General features: G+C 35.3%; 5 protein-coding genes and 1 long non-coding RNA gene across 12 annotated transcripts in view; 2 read left to right on the top strand and 4 right to left on the bottom strand.

The window, feature by feature from the left end:
- Positions 1-23,298, top strand: part of LOC143356306 (RYamide receptor) — an 84,244-nt gene that overhangs the window by 28,751 nt on the left and 32,195 nt on the right. For all 6 annotated transcript variants that reach the window (XR_013082651.1, XM_076791875.1, XM_076791872.1 and 3 more), the window contains exon 4: positions 53-212. Coding sequence is in view for 5 of the 6 variants with exons in the window: in XM_076791875.1 (XP_076647990.1) it covers positions 53-212 (160 nt within the window). In the remaining variant the exon portion in view is untranslated. The remainder of the gene's footprint in view (positions 1-52; positions 213-23,298) is intronic.
- LOC143356307 (lipase member H-like) lies at positions 1,212-4,115 on the bottom strand. The gene is made up of 7 exons (XM_076791877.1): positions 3,962-4,115; positions 3,559-3,664; positions 3,247-3,386; positions 2,937-3,179; positions 2,483-2,671; positions 2,201-2,360; positions 1,212-1,652 (listed from the first exon to the last, which is right to left on the bottom strand). The coding sequence occupies exons 1-7, from the start codon at positions 4,098-4,100 to the stop codon at positions 1,550-1,552; spliced, it is 1,080 nt and encodes a 359-aa protein (XP_076647992.1). The 5' UTR covers positions 4,101-4,115; the 3' UTR covers positions 1,212-1,549.
- Positions 5,094-8,473, bottom strand: LOC143356313 (lipase member I-like). Of its 2 annotated transcripts, XM_076791885.1 has the most exons (4): positions 8,219-8,469; positions 7,810-7,989; positions 6,583-6,754; positions 5,094-5,373 (listed from the first exon to the last, which is right to left on the bottom strand). In XM_076791885.1, the coding sequence occupies exons 1-4, from the start codon at positions 8,331-8,333 to the stop codon at positions 5,277-5,279; spliced, it is 564 nt and encodes a 187-aa protein (XP_076648000.1). In that variant the 5' UTR covers positions 8,334-8,469; the 3' UTR covers positions 5,094-5,276. The 2 variants fall into 2 exon arrangements, with proteins under 2 accessions (XP_076648000.1, XP_076648002.1); XM_076791887.1 differs by lacking the exon at positions 6,583-6,754 and having other exon boundaries at positions 8,219-8,473.
- LOC143356314 (uncharacterized) lies at positions 9,125-10,439 on the bottom strand. The gene is made up of 3 exons (XM_076791888.1): positions 10,292-10,439; positions 9,535-9,628; positions 9,125-9,302 (listed from the first exon to the last, which is right to left on the bottom strand). The coding sequence occupies exons 1-3, from the start codon at positions 10,422-10,424 to the stop codon at positions 9,140-9,142; spliced, it is 390 nt and encodes a 129-aa protein (XP_076648003.1). The 5' UTR covers positions 10,425-10,439; the 3' UTR covers positions 9,125-9,139.
- Positions 11,124-12,684, top strand: LOC143356315 (uncharacterized). The gene is made up of 3 exons (XR_013082652.1): positions 11,124-11,204; positions 11,314-11,570; positions 12,588-12,684. It is a non-coding gene; the product is annotated as an uncharacterized LOC143356315 (long non-coding RNA).
- LOC143356342 (uncharacterized) lies at positions 12,158-22,439 on the bottom strand. The gene is made up of 14 exons (XM_076791945.1): positions 22,294-22,439; positions 21,903-21,951; positions 21,688-21,827; positions 21,096-21,341; positions 20,789-20,977; positions 20,396-20,555; positions 20,171-20,236; positions 16,921-17,030; positions 15,979-16,074; positions 14,892-14,949; positions 14,126-14,265; positions 13,391-13,633; positions 13,042-13,233; positions 12,158-12,785 (listed from the first exon to the last, which is right to left on the bottom strand). The coding sequence occupies exons 1-14, from the start codon at positions 22,346-22,348 to the stop codon at positions 12,613-12,615; spliced, it is 1,917 nt and encodes a 638-aa protein (XP_076648060.1). The 5' UTR covers positions 22,349-22,439; the 3' UTR covers positions 12,158-12,612.

The raw sequence follows: 23,298 nt of genomic DNA, 5'->3' as shown, positions 1-23,298 counted from the left end.
CTATTATACTTACTACGTCGGATAACAACTAACACGTACATGTGTGTTTCAGATATTATTACTCCATAGCCTTATTGGTTCTCCAGTACGTGATACCAATAGTGGTCCTTGTATTTACGTACGCTAGTATAGCTGTCGTGGTGTGGGGCAAAAGGCCGCCCGGGGAAGCAGAAAATGTGAGAGATAAAAGAATGGCTCGATCAAAGAGGAAGGTAAGATATTGAACAGCTTTGCCTTAGAAACGCATGCAAATTAATGAATATTGCCTCGTTGATTACGCTTTGTAACAAATTTTAACTATTTTCGGTTCGATAAATCGATTCGATCACTGGCAGGTGATTATTACAGGTTTCCGTGAAAAAGAAATTTTTCTTCCTGGGTACCGTCTCATGTTTAACAAAATTTATCTTCATTCCTTTTTATTATGACGGTAAAAACTAAACTTCTTGACCGGCAACATTTCGAGTACTAATCTCGAAATAAATTAGTACCATGTTTCGAATACAAAGTTTCGAGTGCTAAGATCAAAGTATGAGTACTAAGCTCAGAATGAATACTAAGCCCCGAGTTCTGATCTCGAAATGAGTACTATGTTCCCAATACAAGTTCCGAGTATTAAGTTTGAAATATGAGTATACTAAGTTCTGAGTACTGAGCTCAGAATATGAGTACTAAGTACCGAGTACTAAGCTCGAAATGAGTACTAAGCTCTGAGTGCTAAGCTCAAAGTATAAGCATTAAGTACCGAGTACTAAACTCGGAATAATTACTATAAGTGTATATAAGTATAGTTTCCGGTTAATGTTAGAAGAAGCCTGCATATTTTCTCCGGGAACCGTTGTCTACGAAGCACTTGATGTAATTCGATAACGCAATTAAAAACTCAGCGACACAGTAATTAGAAGTTCCTAGCCTTCGTTCAAGCAAACGAAATTACTCACGACTTCGGTCATCTTTCATCCAATTATTTCGAGAATTTAATAAAGCGGCACAGTAAGTATAAATCGAAAAAAGGAAGGCTTTGTTTTCGAGAAAATCGAGTTTAAAAATCCGTCGGTTCCGCGGTGTATGCGGTAAGTAGAATTGGTTGGTAATAATCAGACGCGTCAGACGAATCCAAACTCGATTTTCTCGGAAACGAAAGTTCGGATGAAAAAACTTTATTCTATATTTTTTTCTTATTTTCTCATAAGGAATCATCTCGTACCCACTTGTTACTCAACCGCACCCTGTATGTATTTCTAATTTTATTGCTACAAAATACTGAAAAATGTTCTGAGTATAAGAATCCACTTATGCAAAGAAATCAGTAGTATTTTCCTTTTTTTTTTTTTTTTTTTGATGAATGGTTCAACTATCAATTTTTTGTTTCATTACTTATTGAGACATCAAACTGTACAATTTTGCTACATTTCCGAAATAACAGACGAGACTACTAAATAAATGTAAGGCACAAAGGGTCCTCGATAGTGTTATCTTTTCTTAGACCGTGCTTCAAGAAATTCAAAGTAAGGAACAAACGAATCAAAATAAATTCAGGGGAGCATTGTTATCCGAACATAGACGTGTCGAGCGAGGAATCGTATCTTATTCCTTTCATTCCTCTTGCAAACGGCTGCTGCGAGTTTGTTTGAAAATAATATTTACCCGACCTGAGAACAAAGAAAAATCACTTTGTAAAATACCGAATATTGAACGTAAAATATAGAAATTAATGCACTCGCTCGTCCCAAAAATTCACTTCGTAATGTGTAAGTACATTTGATATTGTTAGCTTTGATATTTGTTAACGCCTATTTTAACGAAATTATCATAACTTAAATCTTAAATTCAAATGCTTCTTGGATCTCCTGCATGCAAATAGGATGTTATCACTTTCATTAATATTTAATTACTTTACAAGCTTTTTCTTATTCAGTCCCGCTAATTGCTTCTTTCTATCCGGCATTTTTTCAAAGTTTTAAAAGATTTAATTATTTCTGCTTTCATACTGGGGAACTTACACTGACGCGTTTCTGAGTCCTTCATACACAACAAGGAGGATGATGATTTTTTAATTAATAGCCAATTACCTCGCGAGCTTTCGCTTATTTAATCGCGCCGTTTGCACGTTCAATTATTCTGAATTCGCACCGTGGGTATTAGGCGAAAATGAAACGAACGTTTGGGATAAAAAAGACTGAAAAAATGGGATACTAACGCACTGCACGGCGCGTTGAGACCATACGGAATGACAGCCGACGAATTGCAGTTCCCTTGCTGAAAATCAAACCAACTATCGCATTTTATGCAAGGAAAACCAGTCTTATTAACCGCCGCTTCCGCTGTAATTACTGCGGCCCTTTCGTGGCTGCACGCGCCTGCAACAGTTGATAAAGTAATAGTTACGAACCAGGGTTAATTAGCGAGAATTCGTATTTAGTGTACGAATAATTTTAACGAATGGCGTAGAACTGAAGTTATAACGAGATGTGATACGTACCCATGCTCTCGAAGAACGAGCAACCAGGTTGATCTCTATGTCCACCGTTCGGATAGAAATCTAAATGGCCACAGGCATGAGAAGTGCCAAAATTGTTTTCATCAGAGTGAACACATTTGACGCACTCTGCGTCAGAAGCGGATATCGAGGGTTCAAATAAGTTGAACATCGGTCCGGCCGGGTCCAAAGCTGTAGCAGAAAGGAGATTGACAATACAAATGACATTAAAAATGCTATTACCATTGGATTTTATGCACTCATGAGAAAAGTGAATTACTGAAGTACAAAACTGCGAAGACAGAAGAATTTAAGAATACACCATGTTAAGCTGATCGAAATTATTGAAAGGAACAATTCGTTCTTATGCGATTTCTTTATGCAATATATGACAACAATGAATAGCTAAAATACAACATTTCTTTCTTCAACGAATTAATAGATCAATACTACGTACCTATAATTTCTTTCAGTTTGAAGGATAATTTGCGTCCAACGTTTCCGACTATTTGAGCACCCAAAGAAAATCCACTTAGTATAATATAATCTGCATTCACACCAGCCTTCACCAATGTTTCTATAACGTTCAGCAAAACTCCGGCTACAGAGTCGGCCAGTAGAACCGAGGTGGGGTAGAAGTTGTACGTGACAGACCTGTAGTCTAGTGCTATCACATTGTAATTATAACCTTCGATATATCCTGCAAGAATTTCGAAAATAGGTGTTAGATTTTGTTGGACCTAATTTAATTCCTGATCAATACACACCGCGTAACAAATTGTAGACGAACGGGTTATCCGTCGACTGTGCGTAACCGTGGCAATGTATTAACGTTTTTTCAGTCAAATTAAGGAAAGGCACTATTACATCCGCATTTGTTGCGGAAAACTCCTTGTAAGAGAGATCCCTGAGAAAGAATATTTCTCAATTATTGGATACATTTTATACATTTATGAAAATAGTGAAGAAATAAAATAGAAAACTGTAATGACATCACGCGAATTTAAGAATTTATTTATATTATTTTCGACTTGTTACTAACGATTGGTATATTGGCTTATACGTATGGGCATAATTACTTTTTGTAGAGACGTAGCTTTATTCCATTGAGAGGAGAATTGAACATATCTTTAGCCGCTTGTTCAGCTGCTGTAGGAAAGCCTTGAGCTGCAGATAAGGCTAAATCTGTGGGAAAAATAAAATACTTATTATTGTCAACATACAAACATTTTCTTCATTTTTTAAATTTCATTAAAAATGTAGTCCATAAAATTATAGTAACATTATGTATCACATTGGTAAAATACTTTATTTAAGACCTGAATGTGAATAGTTATTTTTCTTATAAAGTAATATACAATGAAGCAGAAATACGATAGTAAATTCATTTTTTGGGCGCATACAATATTTTATCCGGGACATTACAAATGATATTTTTAATTTTTTTTTTTTTTCAAATGTTTGTAACTTAAGAATACTCACATCCTAGAAGACAGCCGCTGGCCGCGAAGATGAAAAAGAGTCGGTTGTTAGTCATTGTGGAAGCGTTAGGCTCATGTGAATACGTTACCACCTGCTCAGTTTGTTCGAGGTGGGTATATAAAACACGTTGGCCACTCATATTTAATAAATTATTTATTAGAACACTAATTTATTGCACATCCACATTGTCAAATTTCACATTGTGAAATATTGTTATTTTATACAGAACTGTTCAACTGTTTTGACCACTGTTACGTCACGGTTCGCGTAATGAATTTGCAATTATTTCATACTTGTTGCTAATTGTAATTCCATGTAGAATTCATAGAACCAGGGTAACTAGTAATCATTGTTTCATATAAACTCGTCATTAATCACGAGCAGGCTGTACGGATTAATCGTAGACATCTGTCGTTTATTTTAAATTAGTAGAACTAATATTACTTGCTCTTATATTTGCATTAACGTACGACTGGTTTCAGATTTTTCATTTCACAATTACTGAAATTCCAAATCCGCTTTCATTGAAAATTATTGAATAAATGTCTTTGTTCGTGCACATGTTCTCATGAAAATTGCGAAATACTTCAATAAATTCAGTCATGTAATTATCGCGAGGTAACGAATATCTAATATCCAATATGTATATTATATGCAAAATGTCACTATTAATTCTTATCACGTTTATTGTTACAATCGATTTAATTAGTTGAGCAAATTTACGGCACGGGCATTGTTATCTATAACCGTCATTTCTGCAACATGTCAAATAAACAATATTGCGCTTAAACAGGTTTCTGTACTGTTCCATAAATCATTGTTTATGAAACTCTTCCCCACCTTGAGAACTTCTAACAAGACAATTGCGCTTGCAGAAAACGTATGTTTGCTTGTCATTACACATTCGTATTGAAACAAATGGACACCAATCGATTGTATACCGATCAACTATGCTCAATATTTTCCAATTCCGAGTAAATTATTTAAACGGAGTGTGATATACGTCGTTTATTAACGTGACCTCTCTATAAATTGTAGTACGATGTACAAACTGCGGATCTTTGAGCAAAACAAAAATTTTCTTCGTCAATTTGCAAGACACGGAAACTACATATAAAATTTCTTTTCTTCCTTTAATCATTTTAATAAGTTGAAAATAACATACAGATAATCTTAGTTTCTTTTAATTTGTGTACTATTCGAAATTTCCTTCACTACATTTAACAGAACAGGTTCATGAACGTATTATTGCTGGTTCCTCCTTATATGGAACAAACTGTAGCAACACGTAAGAATGTTAAAAACCAAATACATTCTAATCATTCGGCACAAGCGATTTATCGTAGAATGTTCCTTGTAAGCCTCTCCCATAAGGCTTCTGTGGGTTGGTTTGGAGGAAAAATTTGCCCGTACTGAAAAGAAAAGAATAAAACATGAATATCGATGCACAAATATCTCTGCAATTATTCATAATCATATTATTCAGATAGCAATCAATCAAGGTCAAAAATTATATATTTACAATGTTTAAAATATTTCCGTTAACGATAAGTACACTACTTGAATTTTAATGAAAGACAAAAAAAGATACGACGATAATCAAACATCGCTTTGAAAACATTTGAAACAATTGAACTATTAAAGCCGCGATATGTTGTATTCTTATATTACAAGCGAATGAAGAGTATGTTGTTTATGTTTTTTCCCGACGGAAGCACTAGAGTGTAGAAGTGGTTCTTAAATCTTTCGAATCCTACCACTGCCTGTAATATACATATAGAATGTCGAGCAACAGGTGGGCGAAACTGCGAGTGGTTATTTTCTATGACAATATCAAAGAAAAATGGAGTGTCCAGAATAGCCGACGTGGCCCCGTTTTTTTAACTGAAATATGGAGAGCATGGAATACTGAATGTTGCGGTTGGAATCTCGTTTGAAAGCTAAAGAAATGAAAAAGTTTTTCGTTTTCTTTTTAATCCAAAAAGAGAATGAAAATAACACGTTGAGTTTCGTTTTTTAGCCAGCAACTATTTGAAATCTGTTGACATAGGCAGCGACTTGGATAACAATGGATACCACTCGCAACAGTTCTCGATAGTTACTCATTGAAGTGTCAAGCACACGCTTACTTTGAAATTGACATCGACCTTGCAAACATTGCGACATAATTTCAACAGGTAGGATAACTTTAATACCGCGCAAACGTTTCTTGTGCAAGTAGAAGCGAGTCCGCATGCAATTTATTTATTAAATGGATTGCGTCACACTAGGTACATTCTTAATTGTTAACACGGAAAAACTCAAAGCCAATATCACACTGTTGTATTTGGTGATTTCAAAAGTATACGCAAAAGTTAAGAAACGATTAATGATGGACTCCTTAACATATCTGAACTCGTTAAATGTTTACGTAATTGTTTAGATTAAATTTTTATTTTGTATAGAGTATTTGCGTATAGCAGAGTATCATATTTTTACCATAGTGTAATGATGGAGGGATTGTCAGTCGATAGGAACTATAAAATGATATATTTGTTTGAATTAACTTGGTCCTTAATTTTGCTCGTTGAGTGCATATTCGATAAAAATACTTTAACAATTATATAAAATGTTATACTAACATCTCGCACGATGCAGTTTCCCCCATCGGAATTGTAACATTCCGGTCACAGTGTCCAACCTTAAAATCATTCCAACTGTTGCATTTTACACTAGGAAAATGATCCGGGTGTATCGAAGCTTCTTGAATATATATTGCAGACATATTATGACTGCATACGGAAAACACAGTTGCTGAAATAGTTACACATATAGTATTAATATAAACCAAGAAAAGCTACTACTACTGCTATAATGACAAACATGGATTCAGATTGTGCATGGCTTTTATAGAAAATTTTGTATATCTTCGATAATAAAGTAACATTTAGGTTTACCAATTTACAGATATACAGCGAACGATCGAAACAATGTTAATGCGCGAAGTTGGTTATTCAGACACATTGATACCAAACAAACAATTGCACAAAAATATATATGGAAGTTCGACTACAGGTGGGAGAAAATTTAAGGGGTGGCTCTCCAAGACAATATAAGATGAAAATGAAGAGTGAAAGAATTGCGATTTCGGCCTCATTTTTTAGCTATGATCAATTAAAAATCCGGCTAAAATGCGGCAACCCGACCAACAAAGGTGTACGTTGCGCGTACGTCATAGAGGCGCGCGACAGTCACGTACCAAGTGACAGATACTTTGTGTGCCTTACAAGAAGTCACCTGGCAGGAATTCGACAGGAATGCGGGTGTAAACCGTCCGATTGGGTCATTCCGCATTTTCGGTTCCAGTTGAATTATTGGATAAAGTGTGTGACGTCAAAGCCGAAAAATTGGGTGCGAGCGAGGACCCCCTTTGATACGAGACTGTCGCGCAAGCAACGGACACCTCTGTCGGTCGGGTTGCCGCATTCAAGGCGGATTTTTAATTGATAACAACTAAAAAATGAAGCCGAAATCGCAATTTCTTTATTCTTCATTTTCATCTTATATTGTCTTGGAGAACCACCACTTAAATTTTCATACACCTGATGTGATCAAGGACATTTGAAAAATAAATTCGTATAAGGGTTGCTAGGGACCGCGTGTCTCGCGCATGATACCACAGGCTCGTGCATATTTCACAGTTGAAGTATGACAGTTTACATTTTTATTTAACGAACTGTTGCGTTTATTGTACGGCAGATCAAAATGGATTAATATCAAAATTTGCCAACGCAATCGAAAGAACATAAAGTATCTGTGATTTACTGAAGTGACACAAACAGAAACTAAGTTAAATTGCTTTTGCTCACAGTCCAATGGACAACCAGGTTGGATCCTGCGCCCACCGTTTGGATAATAGTCTTGATAACCACAGGGTACCACGGTGCCATGGTCTCCCATATCGGAGTGAATGCACTTAACGCATTTCGCGTCAGTTGCAGTTATCGTAGGCTCGGGGAACCCGAAAAAAGGTCCTGCTGGATCCATTGCTAGAAGAATCGAACAAATGATCGATTACGGGCTAAACAAGTGACCTAACTGTGTTCGGCGAACTACGAGACTGTCGCAGGCCTATTCTAATGTATAGTGCTAATTATTAAACTGCGGATTTTCGTGCGAAAAAAAATTTTTCAATTATTAGACGAAAATTCTCTTATATAAACGCTTTGTCCTGCAATTAGCTCGTGTAACGGAAGTACTAATTAATATTCTACGTACCCATTATTTCTGAAATTTTGAACGATATGGTACGTCCAATGCAACCAGCAATTTGGCTACCCAGAGAATGTCCACTGAGCACAACTTTGTCCTTGTCCATCCCCGCCCATGCCATCTTCTCTATAGCGTTACTTAGAACATTTCCCACGGCATTGACCAGCAAAACTGAGGTTGTGTAAGCCTCGTACGTTACATATCTGTAATCCGCTCCAATGATATTGTAGGTGAAACCATTTAGATAGGCTGTAACGAATTCGACTGCGTTACTATCAGCACGAAATCAATGCGAATTTGCACCGCATTAAACATTAAAATTAAACAACGTTAAAATTTACAACACTGCTCCATTGCAATACTTAACAAAAGTACACCTACGTTATTCTTCATTCTTTAATAATTTAACAAAAGGGAAAGGAAGTTTATTTTTACTGTGTGTCTACTCAGATGCTAGTTACAAAAGAATATATACAGTAAAGTCCTGATCTAAGTCCAATCCTCGGGTCCGTGCTGTGACATAGATCGTGTAGGGTTACTATATACCGCGCCGTTAAATCACTAAATACAGTTCAAATTATATCGTGTTTAGTGTCATTTTAGTCATAAAAATGCCACAAGTAAGTTGGCGAATGTCCCATAAAAGAAAATAACGAAAAATAAAGAAGTTTTGTAATTGACTAAAACTGACTAAGATCGTGTAGCTCCATTCGGCTTAGATCAAGACTTTACTGTAATATTCATATTTAGTAGATTTTGTCCAAAGTAGAATGTATTTTGGCTGTTTGTGAATAATCAATAAATCTCATAGGAGATATCCCAAATAAAAAAAAATTCATTACGAATGGGCCACAAGTTAGTTTGTACACCTAATAGTTCACGTCCATCTTAGCAAAACAGATTAAACACATGAACTTTTAATCTTATTCAAACAGTTGACAAATACGTGCCGTATATCGTGTCCACAACAAACGGTGTGTCTAGTGTATTGTTATAGCCATGACAATGCATCAATGTCTTCTGAGTTAAGTTCATATGCGATAGAAGTTGCGTTGCATTAATAATGCTAACTTCCGTGTACGTATAGTTTCTGAAAACGAAATATTGATTACTTATAATTGTTACAATTTAGCTGTTTCGTGTTATTTGCAACAGATGTTGCATGAAAACAAAATCCACATTAGCAGCTTATAAAATAGGATAATTGCAGGTGATATGGAACAGCACATAATCTAGAATATAGTAACATTACGAATTACGTAACACAAGTTTCTGGTGTCGGATTCGTTGCAATACTTGCATATACTGAAGTACCCAATCACCTATAATAAAGACGTAGTTTAATGGTGTGGAGAGGCCATATCATATCTTCAATTGTGGTCCGGAGGCCAGGAGTTGTCACATTTGCGTAGATACCTGTGGACGAAGCAAATAAGTATTGCGTGCATTTCTTGTTGTTAGACGATAATTCAAAAGTGAAATAATTATTATAATATTTGTGATCGATTTTAGGAATTTCGTAGCACTTGTCAGACGCAGGATTTTTTCATCATGCAGACATACCAGTTATAATTGCCAAGTCCAATTAGGAAATTCAAATCAATGCATTTTAATTGGCATTTAAATGCAAGCTTAACACATAACACCACAAAACACCATACAAAACCAGGCATATGCTGTAAGAAGTTCTATAACACTATATTGTAACTAATACTTTTCATACTTTTAATACTTTTCAATTTTTCAGGGTGCAAAAATCCCTTAAATGTTACAATAATAATTAAGCGATACCTCATTCTTTATAAGACACTGCTGTCAAAGCATTTTTTTATTCAAATAAAAAATCACTTGTACTAGTTTTATTGTTACAACTCATCTAACTCTACATTACAGTTTAGTGTTAAATAACTTCTTGTTCATAGCACAAATTTTTATGATCTTATGCAGTGTCTTGCAGAGGTAAAACAAAAACTAGTAGAATAGAAATGCTTAAGCAACAACTAAAAATAGTCCTAATGAAAAGATTCTTATGTTGATAATATGAATTTAGATCTTGTTTAAACAAATTAAGGTACTTACATGCTAGAAAGCAGAAGCAGACCACCACCGCGAAGTGTCGATTGATGATCATTTTGTGAATAACAGTAGAACTCAACTGTTTAACTACTTCCTTGTGGGGACTGTATGATTCAGTTTTATCAGTTATGCACATTATCTATTGTATCAGCATTATCTGACCACGGGCGTTGCATATTTAAGCTTTGTATAATAACGACGTGTTTCACTAGTCAAATGGAACTTTTTAAAGTTTAGAAGGACATGAGAAAAAGGCAAAAGATCTCTACACACCTGTCTGAGAATACCCCTACAAAAGTTATAATACCATGACTCTCAATGACTGTGAATAATGAATAATGACACAAATAAGTGCCCCTGGCTTACAATATTCAATGATAGCGATTCTGTATTGAAGGTCTCCTGCCCTCACATTGATGGACAAGGTCGTCGACTCGATAAGCGAGACAGAAACGTTTGTCCGTCAGTATAAGTATGAGCATCGTCTTTATAAGTACAGCAAAAAACTAGACTAAAAGTATGACATTATATTATCCAAGACAATTTTGACAAAAAGACTTGAAAGCTTGTCGAGTATTTTTGGACAGAAATCTGTTTAGTGTATGATCATGGTTTACTGTTTCTACTTGTAAATAGTAGAAGTACTACAAAGATCAAATAATAGCAATTGCATAGCAATGCAAAATGATCTGGAAGAGAATAGGTTTGATATGTTCAGAGATATTTATTTACAAATCCTTTTAATATTTAATTTAAATAATTGTAGTTTAGCAATGCAGCGGAATTTCCCACAGGCTCGCGATGCATGGCGGCAGTCGCCTAAAGTCGCCGGAAACTCGAGGTTTATGGCACCTCCGCAAGCTGTTTAGGCCGAAAGTGAAAAGTCTAATGGCCAATACGTACCGCAACAAAAACTGTAAATCGTTCGTTAATACGAACAACAGCTTCATCAAAAACAGCTGCGCGACAAAGCGTTCCATACACTCGCTCGCGATTATTTGCATTCTAAATGTTGCTAATTGTAGGTACGTGCCGATGGCCGCTACACATACATCATAAATCCCGTAATGATCCATATACGACAGCACAGTTTCGCAAAACTGGAAATATTGCAAACGCTAACGATCGATCGCTCGACGTCCCTCCCGGCGCAACTTTACTTATTGGAAAATAAATTACGTGTTCGATAGCGTAATTGAATCAAATAGAATAACAATGAATTCGAGGGGCGATGGTTATATGTTCCTCTACGTGAGGGTTTTGTACAACTAGATTGCTTCAGGTATGATTATTTCTACGGCTGTTTCTGCGCTGCTGTTTCTACGGTTGTTTCGCATTTGTATCAATTGTATCAGTGTAAATTATTGCGTTTGAATCCAATATTTAATGATCCTATGATGTATTTATCAGCCTTTAAAATCAATGATACTGTAATTCGATGTATCTGGACAATTTGTTTCATTAATTTGTTTGTGTTTTCAAAATCCGTTGCTACAAAGTGTAACATGCTAATATAACCTGTAACGCTCCGCTGGCTCCGGTAGGAAACATGTAACATTTATTTACAAAGTAACCGGAGCGTCAAGGATTATTATTTTTTTTTCATTCAAGCTCTTGCTTGATGCAAATTGCCAAGTATTTCAAGCGTTAATTTCGTCATAAATATCGTTCCTAAAGGAAAACTTTCCTTAATTACAATATTTGAAATTCGCATTTACGCATTTTATGCTACTAAATAAATGTAAACAAGATGAAAAAACAGAAATTTCTCGTCCTTTATGTAACAAAAAAATTGTTCATTATGATTTCGAAATGGCGGATCGTGATTGTTTCGGACGGGAAGGGTTATTAGTTTCATAATGAAATCACTTTAGATTTGCAAAACCGGTTTAAAGCATTTTATTAATTTCTGTATTTACACAGACCGAACTTCGAAACTACTGCATGTCACTAGGGAAATCATAAACCAGAATATTTGTGAATGTTAGTGAATGTCTGCGAGTGTTTCGGTGTAGCTTAATCCAGCCTGACCCAAGCCGTAAGGACTCTTATAGTTTGTGTGGAGATAAAATTTGCCCCTACAAAAACAACAATTATACATACACACAGAAATAAGATGTCAATTTAATTATTTAACGACAGAGACGAAGTTATTGAACTTTGATGTGCAAACAGCCGGTTGTCTAAAATATGCTGGTTCTTAAACTTATTACATATGAAATATTGTTTATTCTTATAACAAAAATGAATAGAAATAAGAATGAATCGCTAACAATTTTGAATAATTCATGCTCCACAGGTCCAGTATTAATTAAAAGCTACACTTACGGGCTGCATGGTGCACCTACTCCCATCGGAACAATATTATTTGAGTTGCAGTTTCCAACCTTAAAATCGTCCCAACTATTGCACTCTATACTGAGGAAAGCATTCGGATTTCTCGCCGATTCTCCGCCAATGTACTCGCCTCTAATATGACTGCATATTTGCAGAATATCTATTAACAGAGTAATTCCGCATTAATAGTAATCGACGAGAACCTTTTGATGAGACTGTAGAAAACTTAAGCACTTGCGAAGTACAAAACTGTGAGGACATCGAACCAGTTTCGAAATTGTGATAATTTCGTAAAAAAAAAAAGCAAGTTAGTAGTTTCCATAGATTTCTCAAAATTATTATCGTCATTTTTTACGAATTTACCACAGTTTAGGCAATTTTTGGACATTGATTAATCCGTAATATGTTTATTATACCTGTGACACTAACGATCGGGCAGCCTGGCTGAAATCTCTCCCCGCCGTTCGGATAAAAGTCCTGATGTCCGCATGTGTTAGCGGTTCCATACCCACCGCCATCGGTATGTATACACTTGACACAAGCAGCGTCAGAGGCGGACAGCGAAGGCAGCGTCCCATCATCGTAAAGAGGTCCTGCAGCATCCAATCCTGCAACAAAAACGGGACTTTTCTTAAATTTATTATAGGAAGGAAGAAATTCCTAAGTTACCCCTGCGTCTTGCAATTTTCTATTTCGCATAAAGACCCGCAGCCTACTAATAATTGTGCGATTAACTGATTAGCGCGCGCGCGCGCACACACATACCTATCAGTTCTTGCACTTGGAAGCTCATATTGCGACCCATATTGCCGGCAATTTGAGCGCCCAATGAAAATCCAGAGAGCACCACCGAATTTGGATTCACCCCAGCCGACACCATGTCTTCTACAAATTTACGTAGAGTGTCCGCCACGGCGCGTGCCAGCATAGCTGCAGTCGGGTACATCGAATACGTCACACTTCTATAATCCGCTGCTATGATGTCGTAACCTGAACTTCGAACGTAATCTGCGACAAAATCAAAAGAAGGGTTGCATTACACTGGACGTACACCCTGTACGCTGGCATATGTTACGCATCATGCGAAGATGAAGCGAATCTCGAAACAACGAAACATTTAATTTGACACCGCATCTCGCGTGTTCTAAAACGTGAAGTTTCCAATTTTCTACCCATCATGCTTCGCTCTCCGACAATTTAATTGAAACTTTTGCACCACGAAGAAGACGTTCTACACTGATTTTTCAGGAACGAAGTAAAAGTGAGATTCCAGATTTTACAACACGATTAATGAATTGCTTTGGAACGGGGATTTTTCAAAATACTAAGAACATTTTTCTCGGAGAACTGGATGATGCATTGAAGCCTTAAATAATGAGAAAAATGAACGATATACAAGTCTTTTTAAGTACGACCATCCAGGTCCTAAAGCATATGTAAATAAATGTATTAAGTGGAACATTGGCTACACATAATTGCCAATCTTTGATCAGCACACACCTGTTATGAGCACAACCACGTCCGGATCATCTGTAGACTGCAAATATCCATGACAATGCAACAATGTCTTATTAGACAGATCCAGGAACGGTACAATTAGCGCTCCCTCTTCAGCGGTATACTCTTTATAGGTGAGGTCCCTGATAATAATAATTTCATTGTTGTAAGTCTTTGATAAGCACAAGTGTTTTTCATTACAAAGAACGACAGTCGACAATTTATGATGTCGGCACACAAACGCTACAACGAAAGTGACTCGTGTCACACATGTACTACGCTTGTCCTTTTATCTGCCATACTACTCTTCACTATCACAGTCAAAGTGTCGCTAATGGACAGTCTAATAGCCGAATGCAAATGACAATTTACAAATTTTTTAGTTGAGAAGAGAGATGGTTAGCTAAAAAGTTAGACTTATAGTGTTGCTAATAATTTTAGTAAACCATAGTTGGTTTCCACTTTGATCTTCCATGCTGTTCTGACAGTATCAGAGTAGTACAACTATTTCTGTAGTGTAACTAGTGAACAATTTAAAATGACTGCGTATTATTAACCAGTTAGCTGTTGCGACCTCTTTGAAAAATGTGTACCTAAGTTGCGTCGCAAAAATTAACCGCTGTTTGAATTATAGCTGTTTTGACGAGTATACTCGTCACGACACAAGATATTGCCATTTCTTCATGATGAGTATACTCGTCAAACACAGTTAACTGGTTAAATCGGAGAAATTTTATTAATTTACGTGTTGTTAAGTGTAAATAATTACTCGCTGTAATGGCGTAGCCTGATGGTGTTGAGAGGCCATGACAATTGAGCTGTTGCATCTGTGGACAAAATAAGATGCAGTTACTGTTAGCGTGATGAATAGGTTAAATAAAATCTGTTAGACATAAATATTATGTCGTCTGACACTCGATGTTATTTATTATGGAGATTAAAAGAGTATGTCGTTGGCTGAGTGCTTCGTGCAAAATTGGCACCTGTGGCCAGCTATTTGTCATCGAAGACGAAAAAACATTATCATCAATTGTTGGGGTGCGCAGGTGAAAAACTCAGCTACGCATTAATTTATTTTCTCATAATACGCGTTGTTTTCTGGGATATTCTGATATCATAATACTCAAAATAATTATTCAATTATCCCATAAATCGTGTCGTTTCTTATCGCGCTGTGATGGGTGTTGAAATTATTGAAGCCATAGTGTATTTAGAACCATAATTGAATAAAGCCCAGATTAGAAATAAACTTAATATCACTACAACAATATTTTGAACTGCTAGGCAGTTTTTGTAATTATGGCATTTTTTAACACTTACATGCTTATCAAGTATGTCATCTTATATTTTCCTTTCCATTTTTTCACAAAATATTCATTGCGAAAAATTTAATCGATGTCAAAAGGACGATATAACATTTTTTAAAAATGTTTTTAACGTTTATAGCGTCTTTAAATCGAACATTTTAGAACATTTAAAATTTCATCTGAATTTCCTTAATATCGGAAAAATGTCACTTGCAACCATTCAGTACTGAAGCGTTTGTATTTTGTTAATTTCTAGAATCAAAACCGGATCAATAATAATGTTTGACATGCGTAAATTAACAGTTTTAAGTCGAGCAGAAATAGATAGATCATCATTGAAATCATCCATCATAGGAGGCATTTCTGCTATTTGAAATTTCATCTACCCAATTTTATGTATTAGGTATTTTTGATCTACTGAAATGATTGAAGCAAAAAGGAATTTTCTATTTGATTTCTATTTCTTACAAGTGATGCAGGCAATTTTTCTTTCGCATAAAAATTTGCAATCTACTTATTAAGAAAATTAAACATTTTCATGATACTTACGTGCTATCAAGCAACAGGCTGCAACAGCAACGACCAAGATTCGACCTTCTGTCATCTTGATGATGAGAGAGCAAGCGCAACTGTTCAGTTTCTGATCTATAAGAGGTAAAGGTGTATATATATATATTAGTTCGGTTTATGTACGTTATTGCACGCGCAAGTACATTATTTATTGGGTTTAGTATTCTCTCTACATACACACACGGTTTCAAATGTTTACACTTGTCGCTGAACATTATAATTTACTGTGTACACGACACTACATAATCAATTTAAAATTATGAGACTGTGGATTTTAGGTATTTATGGCATACTGGAGGACAACAATGTACGTCACGTAGGATTAAACGTGATTTCTAAGTTTTCTTGGGACTTTGTTGCATATGGTAACGGATGTTCGGCCGTATGACTAAAATATGTGACTCAAATTACATTTGATAAAAATGATTTCTTTACAGTTATATCCTAATAAGAATTTTTTATACAAAATTATGAATTATGAATTAATAGAATAAATTGATTCTTATTCTTGAAGCAAAGACATGACTCTAGTATTTCTTCGAATTATACTGTAATTAAATTACATTGCACATCAATTTCGTGACAACGCAATTGCATTGTAATTAAATTACATTATGCATATAGATTACATAATGTATAATATTTCAATCAGAATGTAGTTAGTAATATAATATTACAGAACTACATTGAAAACAAACAAATTTCATTCACGTCTTATGAATTTATGAATAATACCATATTTGTCACTAGTTGTTATCCTGATTAACAATTTTTCGTACGAGTTGTTCGCGGGAAATAGAGATCTGAAACCCATCAAAAGCTACTTACTTGGCCAAGGATAACAGTCTCATAGTGACGTTATCTACGGATATTATCCTCCGAATTATGTCCGCTTGACAAACCGTGATTATCCGCAGGTACCTCCCCCATTCGCTACAAAGGCTTTTGCTCTTGCTGTTACATCTACTCTGACATTTAATGAAGCGGGTCGAATTCCATGTAATGTGCTGCGAACAACATTATTCTCCATGCTGAAATTAAATACGCTACGAACCAGATTGTTGTGCTTCCACACTCCTCTCATTGCAATTCCCATAAATTTTATAATTTGTCCTGCAAAGAAATTCGGTAAATCGTTATAGCTAGAACTACTTTATAATTATTATAAAGTATGTAAAGTGGTATATGAATGCAAATTTATAAAAATGTTAGTTTTAAGACTTTTAGAGAGAGGGGGGGAGAGAGAGAGAGAGAGAGAGAGAGAAGTTTGTGTAATTATTAACAGAAGAATTTGCAATTGATAATATTGTATAAAATTAAATTATTTAAAATCCTACAATATAGGTATTCATTCGAGTCTTTGGCAGTAACATAGTAAGCTAAATTGTATAATAGGTGTAGATAAGATGTGTAAATAAATTTGTTTCACTTTCTTTCAAGAGTAAGAGTAAGTTTCGAGAGTAAGAGATTGCATATGTAGTTCTGTTAGAACAGGTTTATACTAGTCAAGCTAAAGCTCCTGCGAGATAAGTAGTGTAAACATACTGCTCATACTGAACATTACTTTGAAATAGACCGCTGACATATCGTCCACCCGTCGTCGCGTCGCCCATTTGTGCGAGCAAATAGAAATTATTGATGACACGTGACGTGTGCTGTAATTTAGAGACGCGTAATGAGATGACTTTAATCGCGCCAGTAAACGCACGACGCGCAACGTAATGCATTTCGACCGATATTAAAAACCATGTTCTGAATTTCATATTTGCGCGATCAGCGACGGCGTTGGGATAATTGAATTTGGCCATAGCGTGCGGACAAACTTGTCAATTCTGAAATTCAGAAGGGAACAGTTAGCGTGAAACAAATCATTGATCTTCTCTGTCTATCTGAAGATTTTAAATGTTTTTACTGACTGTTCTAATAACTGAGAATTGGGATCATCTTCGGGCACTGTGGTACACTGATTAAAAAGTTCGTGGGTTTTATAATTTACACGTGTCCACTGTAGGACCTGCATTTTCAAAGACATTCTTCTCGATTAAGGAAACAGTATAGCTACAGTTTAGCTCGCTGTACCAGCAAGATGTTTCAAGTTATTGCAAAAAGCAGAAGGAACCCACGCGCAAATTGAGTATATTGAACATAGCAGTCACGTATCACAGACCGATAATTGCGCTCACTATTTGCGTCTCCGAAGAATGTTTCTTCTTCATATGCACATACATACATTCAAACGCATGCACGGTTTACGTGAAATAAGAAATTAGTAAAGAAAAATTTACCGCTATTATTTCCGACGGTCAACCTTTTTTTCTCGTGCAGTTCTCAATTTTGCATTTCCCTTCTTCCGTGATCACTTCTTTCACGTTTCATATCGGGTTGAATCTGAAATCATCAGAGCTTCCGTCGCAGGTGATGAATACACCTGGGTCACCTTTTTACACGGCACGTTTTTACGTAAATAAAGTTTGTAGGTTTTTTATATTTCTACCACGCCTTATTCGCTTTCGCATGATTATGCAATTCACAAGTCCGTAAGTATGTTAGAATATAGTATGATATACTAGAATAGAATATAATATACCAGAATACAATGTAGTATACTAAAACATACTATAATATAGTTAAATATTATATAACATACTAGAATACTCTATAAATACTAAAATATAGTGCAATATATTAGAATATAATTTGATACTCTAGAATATAATATTATAATACAATATGCTAAAATATAATATAACGAAGTGTGTTATAATACACCTCTATAAGGTAACTATCAATCGTTTTAGGATGAGTGAAAGAAAGACTTATAATTTATGCTGATTTTTAATAACAGATTGTGTACCTATGATTGAAATGTGATGACGTAATTTTATAATTTTCCATTTTCTCAAAAACATACCTCGCATTGCATTGTTTACGATGCCAATAAAGTTTTATCTATTGTATAGAGGATTTAGAAGAGTACTAAGGAAAATGGCGGATATTTCCAGTGGTTGCGCAATATTAACGATAAGACTCGAACCCTCGCGACGGAAGAAAGAAAATCAACCATAAAAGGAGTATCGTAAAGGATGCTCTACAATCTAGTGGCACTCGTCCCAAATAAATTTGTGTGAGATGGAAGCAATTCTGATAAAAGTGATAGAACCCGGGGAGAAAGTAATAGTCTGCGAAATTGAGCATAAACGCTGATTTCTATCGGTGCTAATCCCACATTGGGCAGAATTCAGAGCAACGGCAGTGATAAACTATAATTTTTGTGCGTTTACACTAAATATTAGCCTGGTGATTGTGAGAAATAAAAGTTTTTTTAACTGCACAAAAGAACACACAATGCATAATAAACTCCATCTTGTGTAAATATATTGTGCATTTATGCAGAATATTTAAAAAACAGACGAATTATAATATTAATCTGAATAAAAATATAAATGGAAAATGTTAATGAGTTTTGGATAAAATACAAATATGAAAATCAGTAAAAATATTTAAAATTTTACTTTACAAGTTTAATCTACGCCACCTTATACAATTTTTTCTTTGGTACTCACGTAGTATGCATTAAGGAACCAGTACACATATAAAAGCTTATGCATTCTATGATAGTTTATAGTATGTCCGTACAAAGTTTATAGTACTATAAAACCGCCTAGATTTTACACTGCATCATTATCTGGCCAAGTAAACAACTGAAAGCACTCAGAAGTTCGTAAAATCGTTGTAAAACCTGACTCTGCTTAAGATCGCTATTACAGATTGGATTTTACAAGTGTCAGGGTCTAAACTGGACTTTAAGATACAGATAGATTGGAATATAGGTTTATTATAATTTATTGGAAAACAGTTAGTCATTTTCATCATAATAATCTCGCACTACGAGTTTTAATTCTTGGTACACTATTCCACGTTGCCAAGCCCCAACAGAGAATTTTTTCTCAAAAATAATCTTAACTAATTAACTAAGAAAACACCAAGCAACGCATTTTCGACAGTTACAAAATGTAATAAAGAAACGTGTGTGGTGGTCACTTGAATAATCCTACACGAATCATAGTGTGTTCACACTTTTGCTTTTCACTTTATTGTTTGAAGAACATATTGTATATTCATACACATAATTTTGGAAATTTTAGTAGATTTTTAATTAGATCAAGGTTACTATATTCCTTGAAGTCCTTTGGCAAATGGGCTTTGCGAATTTGTATGGAGGTAGAATTTACCCCTCCTGCGAACAAAAATAATCATGTACAGGGTGTCTCAATGAAAATAAACATTCTTTGTAGAGGTCAAACCCCATAAGAATTTGATTATTGACAATTTATGTTCGATATCAGATGTGGGTAGCTCAATCTACTTAATTAAAAGAAAATAATATTATACTAACGCAGTAGTTGGCGTTGCGTATCCCATAGGGACAACGTTCGCTCGATTGCATGTCCCGGTTTTAAATTGCCAACTACCAGTACATTGGATAGCCATGAATCCATCGGGATTCAGAACGGATTCCGCATAATACATCCAGGATCTGCTATGACTACAACCTACTGAAATGTATAAAAATGATAAGTAACAACGTTCAAGTGTACAGGATGGTCTAAAATCTGGTCCCCACGATTTTTGACCCGCTACCGATGGTCTGAGAAGAAAATGTTTTGAACGAAAGTCGATCAGCTTGAAAATTGTTGAATTTCTCTTATTTCTAAACCTTAGGAAATTACGGAACCCCTTAAATGGACCACCCATATTAAAAGTAAGAATATTGATAAAAATAACGAACCTTCTTTCGGATTTACGAGAGGACAACCTGGCTGAGGTTCGTGACCATCATTGGGATAAAAATCAGAGTCAGCGCTGCTGTATATTTGACCTGCGAATCCTGCGTCAGTGTGTATAATGTCGACAAACTTAGCGTTGCCGGATTTTAAATATCTTCCCGTGTAGAACAGGGGACCAGCAGGATCTAAACCTGTGAGAATATGTTTAGACACGTATAATTATCAAGAACTAATCGCTGAAGTGTCTTAACAGACAATTCTAAGACACTTAAAAACAATTGTATCGTTGTACAATGCATCACAACATACCTGTTATTCTAGGAATAACAAATTTCGTATGAGATCCTACATGACCAGCCACTTGAGCACCCAACGAGTGTCCGATTATGTGAATTTTATCTGGGTTCAAACCATGATCTACCAATTGGTTCAGACCATTGCCAATAGCGCCACCGACATCATCAACATGAAGCGCATCAGCAATATAATTTATGTTGTCTGCGATTTGTCTATAATCGATCGCAATCACGTTACAGGACGTGCGATTCAGATAAGCTGCAACAAAGTTGTAAATGCTATTAATATGTGCGTCTGTGATTTAGATAATTACGTCGTTAGAAAATCGCGTCCTCTTTTCAAATAGTATCTCAATAATTTTCAACACTAAACCTATCCAGCACTAAAAGTGAGCGATGTGTGTTGCCTTATCAAAATGACAAGATTGAATTCAAAATTGCACATTGCATATTCAATATTGAATATATTGAATAATTTTCCCTAGAATCATCTTTATAATTTTAATAATTGTAAAATAAACATCAGGCGACATTTGATCGACGATAACATTCGATCGACGCGGCAGTAATAATTTTAGGCCTAAATGATTTATAAAATGACTCACCGTCCGCTATTGTGGTTGCACTCTGCCCGTCAACGCTATCCATGAAGCCATGAACGTAAAAAATTGTACACTCGTTCAAATTCAGTTGTGGAATCAATTTAGCTATCTGTTTTATGTTAACATCTCTGTGACTCCCACCACTGAAAAGAAATAAAACCATTAACAAGCTCAAAATTATCAAAAATATTTATGTATAACTGGGCATCATAAATCACCTATAATGACGGAAGAAAATAGTGTCCGTGTCCGCTGCTCCAGAAACGTCTGCGAACAGTATCAAATCTTTCTATTAAAAACACATTTGATCATGAAAACACACAATCTGCTAGCGAAACTAAAACTTCACGCTTTTTTGTTCAAATAGTCCTAAAAAAAATTATCTTTAAACTCGGTAGTTTAGATCGACGAATTGCTTGAAATTAAAACATAATAAATAGACGAAGGATTTTTATGCAAAATAAAAATTATCTCCACGAATTTCAAGATACAAGTGCTACATAAAAATTTATTCCTTCTCTCAAAGCTCTACAAGAACGTAAATTATCACGGATGTCTACTATATACGGGGGATATTTAAAAAGTAATTAAAATTTTCGTCAAACTTACGTCCCAATGAAAGAGCGACCAGTCCTAGAAGAATACGTATGCGAAAGCTTCCCATATTTGAAGAAATTGAACAAATTATGTTCGCACCTTTTCACGCAGATTCTGCCACCTGTGTTCCTTGTCGATGGTATAATATAAACCTATTGTATAATTTATGCACTGTATGATTGATGGAGCGCTGCGCTATCTGTTACTCAGAATTTCCACATTTACATTCTCATAACAACAAAGTATCGGCGACAGTCGGTCTTATCACAGGGTATCATTCGGAACTGCCCGTCATTTTTATAAATGAGAACATATACTATTTGTAAACTATTTGAAAACTAGGAAAGAAAAAATGTACGTATACAGAGTGTGGTCGGGTAGGTGCAAGTAAGTCGAGAAAAAAATAACATCTTTTCATTTAACGCCTCATTTTCGAGAAACCGATTATGAAAATGCAGCAAATACGCGTGATATTAGATAGGAATCGTCTGACGCGTCTGATCATGGCCAACCTATTCTACTCCCTGCATATACAGGGTGTCCCAGGTATTAATGTTCAAACTTTGTCAATATATTCTATGTCACTAAATAAAAAAAAATGTTAGGTAAACATAAATCACATAGAGCTTTATTAAAAAGTTATAACAAAAATACGAAATATAAGTAATATAGGAATACTTACCGACTTGCCTAACCGACTTCCCTAACCGACTTAGTAATACTGTCGACTTACTAATACTAATTACTGGCGAAAATTACTTTCAATCTTAAGTGATCTCAGATAGTAAATACAGCTTACATAAACACACTTAATGTAAACATTACTGATATATTTGAGCCAATGCTCGCAATAACAGCAAGTCCGTTAGTATGCCTACATTACTTGTATTTCGTATTTTTGTTATAACTTTTTAATAAAGCTCTATGTGACCTACTATGTTTACATAACATATTTTTTTTGTTTATTGCCATAGAATATACTGACAAAGTTTGAACATTAAAACATGGGACACCCTG

Source organism: Halictus rubicundus, chromosome 8, assembly GCF_050948215.1.
Source record: "Halictus rubicundus isolate RS-2024b chromosome 8, iyHalRubi1_principal, whole genome shotgun sequence".
Taxonomy (NCBI): Eukaryota; Metazoa; Arthropoda; class Insecta; order Hymenoptera; family Halictidae; genus Halictus; species Halictus rubicundus.
Note: the sequence above shows the minus strand (reverse complement) of the source record. Positions and strands in the feature narration are given on the sequence as shown.

Bases quoted from the DNA above. Each gene is read 5' to 3' on its own strand.
- LOC143356313 (XM_076791885.1), bottom strand. From the start codon at position 8,333: ATGGCATGGGCGGGGATGGACAAGGACAAAGTTGTGCTCAGTGGACAT. The intron at 7,990-8,218 runs GTACGTAGAATA...CGATTCTTCTAG, and splicing joins CAAAATTTCAGAAATAATGG to CAATGGATCCAGCAGGACCT. The intron at 6,755-7,809 runs GTGAGCAAAAGC...TAACTATTTCAG, and splicing joins ACCTGGTTGTCCATTGGACT to CAACTGTGTTTTCCGTATGC.
- LOC143356314 (XM_076791888.1), bottom strand. From the start codon at position 10,424: ATGTGCATAACTGATAAAACTGAATCATACAGTCCCCACAAGGAAGTA. The intron at 9,629-10,291 runs GTAAGTACCTTA...CTTCGTCCACAG, and splicing joins CTGCTTCTGCTTTCTAGCAT to GTATCTACGCAAATGTGACA. The intron at 9,303-9,534 runs GTGATTGGGTAC...TTTCGTTTTCAG, and splicing joins AAACTACGTCTTTATTATAG to AAACTATACGTACACGGAAG.
- LOC143356307 (XM_076791877.1), bottom strand. From the start codon at position 4,100: ATGAGTGGCCAACGTGTTTTATATACCCACCTCGAACAAACTGAGCAG. The intron at 3,665-3,961 runs GTGAGTATTCTT...TTTTTCCCACAG, and splicing joins CAGCGGCTGTCTTCTAGGAT to ATTTAGCCTTATCTGCAGCT. The intron at 1,653-2,200 runs GTTAGTATCCCA...CTTTGTTCTCAG, and splicing joins CTCAACGCGCCGTGCAGTGC to GTCGGGTAAATATTATTTTC.
- LOC143356342 (XM_076791945.1), bottom strand. From the start codon at position 22,348: ATGGGAAGCTTTCGCATACGTATTCTTCTAGGACTGGTCGCTCTTTCA. The intron at 21,828-21,902 runs GTGATTTATGAT...ATTTCTTTTCAG, and splicing joins ATTTTCTTCCGTCATTATAG to TGGTGGGAGTCACAGAGATG. The intron at 14,266-14,891 runs GTAATTATTTAC...TATTATTATCAG, and splicing joins AGGCTACGCCATTACAGCGA to GGACCTCACCTATAAAGAGT.